The 12,715-nt window shown below is 34.8% G+C and overlaps 1 protein-coding gene across 1 annotated transcript in view; it reads left to right on the top strand.

The window, feature by feature from the left end:
* Positions 1–5,023, top strand: part of LOC126776653 (ichor) — a 47,032-nt gene extending 42,009 nt beyond the window's left edge. The window contains exon 3 of the mRNA XM_050499281.1: positions 3,547–5,023. Coding sequence (XP_050355238.1) covers positions 3,547–5,023 — 1,477 coding nt within the window. The remainder of the gene's footprint in view (positions 1–3,546) is intronic.
* The last annotated feature ends 7,692 nt before the right edge of the window (positions 5,024–12,715 follow it).

The raw sequence follows: 12,715 nt of genomic DNA, 5'->3' as shown, positions 1-12,715 counted from the left end.
CGTAAGGTTGCCTGTCTGTCGGTATTCTACAAGATATATTTCAGAGAGTGTGCTCAGGAACTATTGAATTTGGTTCCCCCGTCACCTTTTTACCATAGAACTGCGAGGCATCGAAAAGATCAGCATCCGTACGTAGTTGACATATTTAAGACACGTACGAAACGATTTGCTTCCTCGTTTCTGATACGCACCGCCAAGGTCTGGAATACCCTCCCGACCTCCGTTTTCCCCACCACCTACAATGTGGGCCCTTCAACCTTCAAGTCTAGAGTGAATAGGCATCTTCTAGGCAAGCGCGCTCCATCTTAGACTGTATCTCACTTTCCATCAGGTGTGATAACAGTCAAGCGCTAGCCTATACATTTAAAAAAAAAAAACGTATTTTTACGCACTTTACCAAGCAATTGTTATTAAATTAGGTTATACTAGCATTTAATGATGAAATGTACAAAATTTTTGTTTTCATTTCCTGACTATTAAAGTGTATAAAGCAACGTTTAGGTAATAAGCTAATATGTTTATAATTAAAATCGGACCACTGAAATAACCATGTAACAAACTTGCAATCGTAAGTTAAAAGAGAAAATTGCATCAATATTTTTAATTTTTATTTCAATTAACGACTGCATAAGAATATACAAGTTTCGTATTCTTTATATAGAAAATATAGAACAAATTTTATTATTAAATGACATAAATATCATCTCTGTACAATCTGGCGTACATGTTCATACAATTTTAGGCCATGTTGTTTTGGTATTACAGTTTGATTTGTTAAATATCTATCTTGTCAATGATCAATAAATAAGTTACTCGTGTATACATCTTAATTTCTACTTCCGTTTTTATTCAGTGAGTCAATCCATAATTTATAACACTCATAAAATAGTAATAAGTGATACTTAAATTATTTGATTTTGAAATAAGTTTTTATATCCGAAATTTCGAAACAACGTAAAACGTCAAACGTATAAAAATATACTTTTGTCTCGCTTGGCTTAGGTTTCGGCGATCGCATCTGTTTTATAGATTTTATAATAATTCATGAAACCATCGTTATGTAGTAAACTTACAATAAACTTGAATTTTGAGTCTTAATTCAAACCCGAGCATTGTTAAACATGTAAAAATGTGATAACCTTCAATCTATCCTTTGATACGATTGTGATGAAAATTCGGTGAGTCGTTCTGTGAGCCGGAAGGTGTCTAACCTTCGAAAAATCAAGATTTTATCTCCGCATCTTTATCCTACAATATTATTGTTTTGTGTAGACGCGTGGTCTACTCGAGCGATCTCGGGACCGGTAGTTCATTTATAAGAAATATCCCGATAGATTGTACATCTATGACAGACATACATACTTATAAATCATCAGTGATCATAATATTAAGCCGATTCTAATAGATTTTACAATATTTTATTAAACTTATGAACTATATAAAAATAATTTAAAACAGTTAAATTATTAGAATTAATAATAAAAATTCAATTTTTACATATTTTTCTCAAGAAAAAATACATTTTCACTGCAGTCGCGTTTGGAACGCAATCGATTCCATTTAAATTTTTTTTCCAATTTCGCCACTCGCTACGGGCCAACGACCCGCGCAATCGCCTTTATGAACTAAACGATTTACGAAAAACACCCCAAGGCCGATTCGGAAGCCGAGACAAATCTTTATTATAAGCGAACTTATTTTTTACACAGATTGCAAATTATTGCGTGCCGCTATTAATATTGCGACAGTGTGCGTGTTACAACTACACACAATAAACTGGACTAGGCAACGTCGATTACAACGGGAGGTGTACATTTATTTGACAATAGTTTTAATATGTGAAATGAACCATGATTAGTTAAAAAGATTCTGTATGCTACGATTATTTATATAATGTTAATACTTTTTTGTTTTTTTCGTATAAAAAAATTGCTTAATATATTATGTAAAACTTTGTTATGTAAATGTAAAAATTACAAAACAAAACCGATAAGTTTTGGTATATATCGATAATACACTTATAATATATAAGTACGTATATGATAGACATAGTCATAAAAATTGTTGCATTTTAATCACGAGATCATTTATAAATATACTGTCGGTGATAATTCTAAATCCATTATTAGGCAGCGTAATTAAAATAACTACTGATGTAACACCTTAAGTCCGATCGTTGGTTGTGCATTGACAGTGTTAGTTTATGTTTCTTGAAGTGACAGTTTACATGGCGAAGATACTACCACTAAGTACTACTAAGAATACTATTAAGTAAAAACTAACCATCAGAAGAAATAGCAGCTCGTCTACTTTAAAAAAAAATTGTCACTATGTACTTTAAGAATATGTAAAATAAAATAATTAGCTTGTTTCCGTAGACCATGAAATTATATTTTTCTTTTCAAATAAATCACAAAACTCGTATTTTGTTTAACACAAAATTAGTACATCTTTCTTTTCTGTAAAACGATATGCATTAATAGCCTTGAAATTAACAAAAAACAGAGGTGTGTTTCAATGAACTCTTCAGGCAATGTAGCAAATTTACATCCGAAACATGCCGGTTTCCTCACGAGCCTATCCTTTGCGTGAAATAAATTACGATCACAAGTAAGCGCATGATAACCCAAGAGTTCTTTTAGATTTGAACTATAATCTTCGGTTAAATAAATCAACTACTTTGTAACACAAAAAACACAAATAATCATCAGCAAAACATTTTTAAAGAAATAGTTAAAACGTATAATATTTTCTTATAAATTACATCTTATTAAACAATTTATGCATTTGAAATTTACGTATTAATCTTAATCTATTTTCACTACTGTTTAGCTGTTACAAAGAACACGGTCAGCTAACTCGAATAACTCGGTTAATTGTGCATGTTTAGATATACTCGTGAAGTGGATCGCTGAATGCATCGCGCATACGGCTATCCGTCTGCTCATCGATAGCAATCTGCTTAATTAACTATACAAATAGTATTTCTTTATTAACATTAAAAACTTGAACGTTAAGTCCTAATTCAACTGTAATGTTTGACACGCTAATTCATTAGAAAGATATTAAATGCTACTTTTTATATGCTATTTTTTACCCTGATTAATCAGGGCTAAAGGACTTATTTAAATAAGTTGTACGAATTCCATGCAAAAGAAGCGATGCTATATACATAGCGGGAATGTAATTACAGCTAAAGTTAGATATTTCATTATATTTTGAGAAAATAGGCGTGACTTTTAATATATAGAACAGTATCGTTTCATCTCTAATTCTTATCAGCTTGACAATGATTATGTTTGACAAAATATAACTTACAAAATTGGGCTATTTTGCAAGGAAATAACGTAAATCAGTCTCTTAGTATGCGAATGAAATAAAACTAGTAAGCAGTCACTATCGTAGCAACACCGATAGCTAGTGAAGCGGAGCGGCGCGCGCGCCGGCAAAATGGAAACGATTATTTAGCGCCAATATCTTGATTTCGTATTCGACTAACCTACATATAAATTACAACATTAATAATATACGTGTTTTCCTTTACAGACAGCGCGGCAGGGTGGCGGCGTCCAAGTATGGCGGTGGCGGGGTGTCTCTTGGCTCTGGCGTTGCGGTGAGGCGCGGCATGAAGTGTACGGGCGTGGCAGGTGGCGGGCCCGGCGGCGACGAGCTACTTCTGGGCGCTTGTTGGCTCGATCCGAAGCTGGACACCTCTTCTCCGCCCTGCCACGAGCTCCTCGATTCACTACTAGCGCCCCCTCCGCTCGCAGAGCTTAAGCCTCTCCCTCCTTTCACCGGCTACACCGGTCATCTGTCCATCAACGGCATCTCAGGCCACCACTTTCATGCCATCGCGCAACGTCTTCCAGAGGAGAATAACAATTACCCCACGCAAAGCGGATACGGTACAGACCACGACGTCGTCTCATCATCAACATGTGCGGCTGAATCCGAGCCTCCAGATTTAGAAGACGTGAAACCGTTTCCTCTTGACGTGCCTGATACAAAGCCGTTTCCTGAATCATCGGTGCCGAGCGTTGCTGACTCTTGTGCTAAGTCTTGTTCACCACCCACAAAAATATTCGACGATAACACCAAACAAGATATGTATGACATAAGCTCTATAGAAGATATTGCGGCGATAATCGGATCCGCTATTGCCGATACGACGGTTCCATCTCAACCAGAGGACCCAGAGAGAAATGATTCTAGAGACAGCTGGATGGACATCGACGCATGGATAGCTGGCGCTTACAGTCAACATGGAGATAAAATAGTACCGCAAGATTTATCCGAGTTCGGCCTTCCAAGTTCCCCACCACCATCACAATCCAGTCACCAGTCTAGCTTAGATTATCCATGCAAATCTAGCCAAGATTTCACAAAAACTCAGGAATTTATTCAAAAGAATTTGGGACAAGCGGGTTCAACGCTTCAATCACTTTTGTCGCATAGCTACATGCCGTTGCTCCAAAATAGATTACAAAACGGTCCCCCGGTTAAACAAGAAGCGCCAAGCTCGACAAGTTACGGCATGGACGTGATATCGACATCATCACCTCCCGGCAACGCTGTGTCGACTACTGATGGAGTCGGCGGCCTTCTCAACGGTCGTTACGCACCCCATTATGCTCTTGGTCTAAAACCAGACGGCCTTTGTAGTCCAGAAAGACTATTAGGCTATCCTCACGCTCACACGACGACAGTAACTCCATCAAATAAGAGCAAGCGAAGTCGAGCGAAGGCAAAACAATCTAGTAACGGAGGCAGTCTTCACGGAAGTTCACTAGCATTTGCATCTGCCACATCAGCCGAGTTGAGTGGTCTACTTGGCAAGGAGAAACCGGTTCATCGTTGTGGAATTTGTAACAGGGGGTTCTTGAACAAATCTAATATAAAGGTACATCTTCGCACGCACACGGGCGAAAAACCTTTCAGATGCGATGTGTGTGCGAAAGCCTTTCGTCAGAAAGCGCATTTGATTAAGCACCAACAAATCCACAAGCGGATCGGGCGGGACTAGGAGCAGTCGGCTCCTACATCGCCAGCTCAAAATGAAGCATTTCTATAGCTCGTAGTTGTGTGCGTGAGTGTTGTGTGGACGAACATATACGTGTGTGGTGCCTCTTTAGAATCTCATGTTAGGTTATTTGTATATGATTTCTATTACATCGGCATCATTGTCTTTTAACTTAGTTAAGAACGATGTTCACGTATTATAACCCTGTAGATTAACACTCCTCCTAAGGACAAGTGCAATGTTAACTAGTTTTAAGTTCTTCAAATTTATTTTGATGTAGATAATATTGTTTATATTATCATAACGTAGCGAATGTTTATTTGACGTCTTGTAATCGTTCATTACAGTGTTTAGTCTTTCACGAGCGATTTCTTTAGCTCGTTCGTTTATTGTACGTTTATAAATCATTATCTCGCACATGACAGATAATAGTCGATTCTCCACGGAACGTGAGCACAGTAATGTGTACTCGCGACTTTCCCCATTATTAATAATTGTCTTCGTTTGTGTGAATACTTACTCCGATTACCTATTTATAGTCAAACTAATGATTAGCTTTATAATGTATAGTTTTAGGTACTTGTATAATGAAGAGACAAAGCAAATGAGGCTAATCTAACAGCGATTCTTACTATTACGATATTTTATAGCATTCTTATATTTAACTTTACTAACGCGAAAACCCCAAATCGTATTTTAACACGTCACAAGTATAACATTATTAATTAATTGCTAACAATTATTATTATTCGGAAGAAGTAACGCAATGTTTAAACAGATAGGCCATATTAACTGTACGAAGGTACAAACAAAATTTAAAAGAATCTTTTTTTACCGTGGTTAGGTTTCGTTCTGTAAATTTGGTTTCAATGTAATGATTTTAGTACCGTAACGAAAAGTCTAAAAGACTAAAATTAAGAGTGAAAGTTAAGTAACAATACCATCAATTTGAATGTCAGATATCTAATCAATAAATTAAAAAATTAATAAATAATACATTTAAATTTTTAAGAGACTTCTTCCAACATTATTAAGTTAACACAATTTCATTTTCCTCACTAATCGTAATTGCATGCTAAATTATAATAATTCATAATATTTAATAAACTACAATGACACATCATCTATTAAAATTCCGACAAAATCCCGAAATCGTGAAAAAACGCTAAGAATCCTTCGCGGTGCGCAGGCGCACGCGAGCGGAACTCGACGCGTCCGGGAAGCGGATGGAGAAAAACTCAACCCGATGTTCTAATAACAGCGATCCGTTGTTGCGTAATATTTACTATGAAGGGCTCATGTAATATGAGTTACTGAATAACATAATATTCAAAGCGATAATAAAATAAAATATTTTCGTAACATTCACAAATAGCGCTGAACATTTCTCATTCAGTTTTCCATATATTTTGTAACATATTTAAATACTAGCATTGATTTATTTAGTTGTTACATTGTAGTTGACGTCAAAGAAGTTATTAAGAATATTTTCAGATGAATAAAAGGTAATGTATTCTTAAATAATGAACGAATAAGTTTCCTATATTTATTATCATATTTTTTTATTAACTAAACCTTTTCTAGTGCCGGTTCATTTAAGATAAATATGGTAATTTTTAATATATAAATACTTAAGAGCAAAAATTAAACAAATATCGACTCCAATAAATCCAAGGCTTCCATATTACATTATATACTTGAGAAATATCCATGACAAGCAAGATTTTATATATTTATAACCTTACAAACATTCCATTATATACATTTCATAAATATAATTAATTATTTTAAACATTGCGAGCGTCTGCAAATGAAGCTTAGGGCGATACAGGACGAAATCCTTACGGCCCTAAATAGGCGATTAAGCCGTGCTACTCACTGTGGGCTAAACGCGCGGTTGTGAAACGCTTATAAAAATACATAATACAGTGTGAAGGTGATTTATAATTTTAAAATAATTGTATAAAAATGTTATATGAATTTGATCTATTTCAATAAATTATTAATATTAGATTTTCGTGTTTCACACGCAGCGTTTCCTACAGCGTTTGTAGACGTAATAAAGTACCTTTTTTAGAATTAAGTGACATAGTTTCTAAGTATTTATTTGTAACTATAATTTTGTAATTTTATTGTAAATCCTTCTGTCCATTCTAGCGTATCTAAGAAAATCGATGTACTATCAAATGAGTAAGATTTTGTGCCTTCGGATGACGTTTTGATAACATTTATTGCAATCTGTTTAAATTGTATATGTTAAGAAATTTATTTGATAGTGTATTGATTCACTTTAACGATAATCGCGTATTTCATAAGGAAAAATGTTATATTTTCGAGAGGTTTTTTTCATTATAAGTAAATTGTAAATTAATGTAAAATAAATGGAGATTTTTTTGTTAATGATAAACTGTTGTCCATCATTTCACCAAACCTTAAAACACTTTCAAAATCAATACATAATGAGCTCGTATCAAATATCTCACTAAAAGTTTAAGAAGTGTGTCACACGAGACATCAGATCAAACAAAGGTGCGAACGACGAAGAGAAAGATTCACGGTTCACACAGTCGGCGATTCCCGAGCGTCTCGGAAGAAAGTCGGATGTGAAAATAGCCATAATGTACACACAACGAATTGCCTTTTCGCGACAGGTGCAGGGCACACAGAGAAAACGAGCGCACACAAGCTCATATATAAACGAGACCTTGCACGCACGCGTATAGATAGAGATAGAAAAAATTGTCATCATTATTTTTGTTACCAATAACAATTTCGAAAAAAAATTATAATTTGATCTGTGACTTTCTTGCCGTCGATTGTATTAATAAAATCTAAAGCTTGATAAATTACTGAATAAAAAAATTTTAATGAGAGACCGATATATTAGTTTTATGTTCAATGATTATGAAAACTCAGACAGAATTGCTTAGTACCAACTTAAAGATTTATGCGCAATTGACTCAGTACTTTTAATCGATTTATATAATTTATTCGTATAATTACAAATAGAATAAAATGAACTGTAGATTATTTTTTGTTTCTTTGAGCGTCTGTCGGGTTTTTAAATTGGTCTTATATTTTATGTTATTTTAATTAAACTATGAAGATTATAACTTTATAAGCTTCATCTTCATCATCATATCAGCGGCAAGACGTCCACTGCTGGACAAAGACCTCCCCCAAGGATTTCCACGTTGGCCGATCTTGCGCTGCCCGCATCCAACGGCTTCCCGCGACGCAGGGCTGCCGGGGACTAGGGGCCGTGGTTTAGTTGCGCGAATCATTGAGGGGATATGCCATAATCGCCATGCTTAGCAGACGGGTTGGCGATCGCAGTAAGTTAGTCATAATACTCAGAGAGACGCTGCTGCCCGTTCTCTGGTGTATATTCCCTCGGGTCGACTTCTACGCCCCCCACGGGATGAGATGGGGTGGTGATATTCGTCGCCGTCACCACACGGCTAGTAGTAGCTTATAAGCTTAAAGTAATGTAATATCCTTAATTGTCTACTATGACAGAGCACTATAGAACTATACATGTGAATATATGCAAACTCTCTGTTCCCTAACCGTCATAATCCGATAAGATGGCAATCCGACACGACCGGAGTAAGATCTAGGCTGTTAGAGCGTATATACATAGAAATATTTCAAACCTCACTTATACAATTCATCAAAATACCAACGATGCGATGATTTATATAATGTTGTTAATATTGATAACGAAATTGACATTTAATTAGGCAGAAATAGTTCTATAGATTATATTAACTTGAACATATTTATTTACTTTTTTATGACACCATTATTATGAACTCCGTAGCGGTGTGAACGGCGTAAAAAGTGTCATTATAAATGTGAAAGTGAATTTGTTTGTTTGATTGTCCTGATTTGACGTTTCAATCGTTAGTCAAGAAATTTGACAAATGGGTTGTCTAAACCGAGGAATGATATTATAAATCGATATATTTATTACATTAAATTTATATACCGCAAACGACTATCAAAAAATATAAATGAAAATTTATAGGTAAAAAGTAATATAAAAGATCTGGCAAATCATCGTTTAACTGTTTATGCTGACGCTACCTGCCGCCGAGATTCTTTCTCCAACCCACTTACTGTGATTTCACCGAGCGACGCATGCGCGGAGCAAGCACGTATGCTACGAACTTACACCTTTTCATAACACCATGTATATTAAGAATTATACTTTTTCAACATTACTAATATTCTTATTTAATATTGAGCAAAATATTAAATAAGTCTTGTACATGTATATATATTTCTTGTATCTTGGAAACGGTTCTAAACATTTGGGTTATATTTTTTTAATCAGAATAGGTTTTTTCTTTTATGTTTGTCTATATAGAATATCTGACAAAAAGCTAATTTTCACAATTTTTTTTAAACTAATTAATCATTATCAGAAGCCAGCGAAGCACAGTCGCCTAGTTACTTATTAATAAAAAGAGAGAAAGTGGGAATAACACATTATAAATTTAAAAAGTTTTAAGTTTGAATTGTCCGATTTAATTCGTAAATATGATAAATATTATATATTATGTTAAATAAAACAGCAATAAGTTATTTATTTTTTTTAACGATACAAAACATAAGATTTTACAGTGATGTTTAGAATGTAATAAAAAAGATATACATATTATTTTTCTTTTTAACTAATTTTCGGTGTAACATTTATAACATCGGACAGTACTTACAGTAAAATATTTTTAAAAGGGAGGTTTATGACCCTCGTCTAGAATTACCTTTATTTTATATTCATTTAATATGATTATTATAATTAGTTTATCACACTAATATTATTATATTAGTGTACTATTATTATAGGAAAGTTCGTGAATTTATTCATACTACATAATCACGGTCGAAATAGGTCATTAATTAATCTAGGCATAGATTATATTGCGGAATAAACCATATATCTAAATATATTACAATATTAAGATAGGGTAGTATTATAACTAGTAAGATACTGGTGGTAGGGCTTTGTGCAAGCCCGTCTGGGTAGGTACCACCCACTCATCAGATATTCTACCGCAAAACAGCGATACTTGATATTGTTGTGTTCCGGTTTGAAGGGTGAGTGAGCCAGTGTAATTACAGGCACAAGGGACATAAAATCTTAGTTCCCAAGGTTGGTGGCGCATTGGCTATAAGCGATGGTTGACATTTCTTACAATGCCAATGTCTAAGGGCGTTTGGTGACCACTTACCATCAGGTGGCCCATATGCTCGTCCACCTTCGTATTCTATAAAAAAAAAAAAAAGATCCCTAAATATATTTATGAATTATTATTATATATTATTATATTTAACGTACTATTAAGGCATGGCAATAACGTTCTAATATTCTCTTTACGTCCACCTGTTATGTCACTCTGCTCTAGTCCAGGCTAATGTATATTCAAATATATATTTTGGTAGGTAACTGATTATAAATAATCGCTATATTTTGTATATTATGAAATTATTCATCTAAAAGTGAAAAATAAAGCTCACGATAAAATTAATCAGCGGTGTACTGACACTTCGTGTGCTTAATTACTGTCTATAATATAATTTTTTTTTTATGTTCGCCATTCAAAATAAACTTCATATGTTGGATGAAATTTCGATTTGTAAATATATATTCTTTATGTACTTGGTACTTGTTTTATCTAAAAGCAAGATTCCCGGAACGCATGTCAAATTAAAAAGGCCCTCGTTGTTTACTTGAACGGATTTTTAAAATTTTAAAGAGTTAAACACGATACAACTTGAGGTACGTGAAAACTTAGTGGTAATTGGTGGTAGGACTTTGTGTGAGATGAGCTTCGTCTGGGTCTACTAAAAAATAAATAAAAATATATTATACACATAGATATATACATATAATACATTTTTGTAAATATATGGCAAGTCTTAGTGAGTATCATCACCTACTATAGGTATGGATGGTGGATGAGCATATGGGTCACTTGATGGTAAGTGGTCGCCAACGCCCATAGACAATGGCGTTGTAAGAAATGCTAACCATCGCTTACATCACCAATGCGCCACCAACCTTGGGAACTAAGATGTTATGTCCCTTGTGCCTGTAATTACACTGGCTCACTCACCCTTCAAACCGGAACACAACAATACCAAGTACTGCTGTTTTGCGGTAGAACATCTGATGAGTGGGTGGTAACTACCCAGACGAGCTTGCACAAAGCTCTACCACCAGTAAAATAGGCGCGTCTCGTGACTAACTGACCGGTCAACATAGATCTCGCGTATATAGTTGAGCATTAAACAACATATCGACAATTAATCTACGGTATAGACAGGTGATAATCATAAAACATTGTAGAATTGTAATAATTTGAACAATTATGAAAACAAATATTACGATGATTAGAAAGGGTTGATATCCCGAAATACGGCTTGAGATGGCCCAATGGTTAGAACGCGTGAATCTTAACTGATAATCGCGGGTACAAATCCCGACATATACTGAATTTTCATATGCTTCATGTATGTTTATAATTACTCATGCTCAGCGGTGAAGGAAAACACATTGAGAGGAAACCTGCATGTGTCTAATTTCACTCAAATCCTGCCGCATGTGTATCCTCTAACCCGCATTAGAACAGCATGGTGGGATAAGCTCCAAACCTCCTCAAAAAGGAGATGGGGCCTTAGCCCAGCTGCGGGGTATTCACAGGCTGTTACTATTTTTTACTAGTGAGACACTATTCTTTTTGGGAGTAAGCACTCCCAACTTCTTGGTCTTCGCACACATAAAGAGTGCAGCCATGGGATGGGTGATATTACTTGTGGGATGTGAGAAGAATTAGTTCGTTACACTAAATGACTTCAAGCACGACGCCGTCAGACGTCAATATCAATTCAAGGACAAGAAATAACGTTCCGATCTATGCATTAACCAAAATAAACAATATTAATATATATTTAAAATACTGTTACAAATTAGCGCTGAGCAAACGCGGACTGGAGACGAGCGGAGACTACTAGATGCTGATGTCTTCCTGACCGATATCGGCGATGGCGGCTACACTTACGAAATCCAACTGCACAGGACATATTACAGTGCACAAGTGTGTGCTCAAGCACAAGTTCATTTATATATCCTCAATCTTATGGATGGGACGGCAAATTAGATTGATAAGAGAAAAACGCAGGCATGTTTTACCAACTTACAAACTTCGACTAGTTGCTAAGATTTTGATAAGAATTGCGCCTTATTAAGTTAGACTGACAACTCAATAATCTATATTAATATTATAAATGCTAATGCAATCATGTATGTCTGTGTGTCTGCTAAGCCACTGAGGCGTATGAAGCAAGATGACGTAAGAACCCTATTTCCATCCTATCGTTACAATTGTTTTACGAAATTGTCAATTTAAATAAAGAACTATACTATATCTTTCACCTAAAGATATTTATTTATTAATAATTCATTCTACAATAACCTTTAGAACAGAAACTTTCATTTACCTTTATTGTATAATAAAAATATATATTCGAGTATATCTTCAGAATTTCATAATGTAATTATGTGCGCAAACTTAGTGTTTCATGTTCAAACGCAATAAATTGAATATTAAAATATGCAACCGTGAAACAATTGGTATATAACTAATAATAATTATTATTCTTCAATAAATACATTTTTTTTTAACTTGA

This window comes from Nymphalis io, chromosome 2 (genome assembly GCF_905147045.1).
Source record: "Nymphalis io chromosome 2, ilAglIoxx1.1, whole genome shotgun sequence".
In the NCBI taxonomy this organism is placed as follows: Eukaryota; Metazoa; Arthropoda; class Insecta; order Lepidoptera; family Nymphalidae; genus Nymphalis; species Nymphalis io.
The sequence above is the reverse complement of the archived record's forward strand: the minus strand, read 5'-3'. Positions and strand labels throughout refer to the sequence as shown.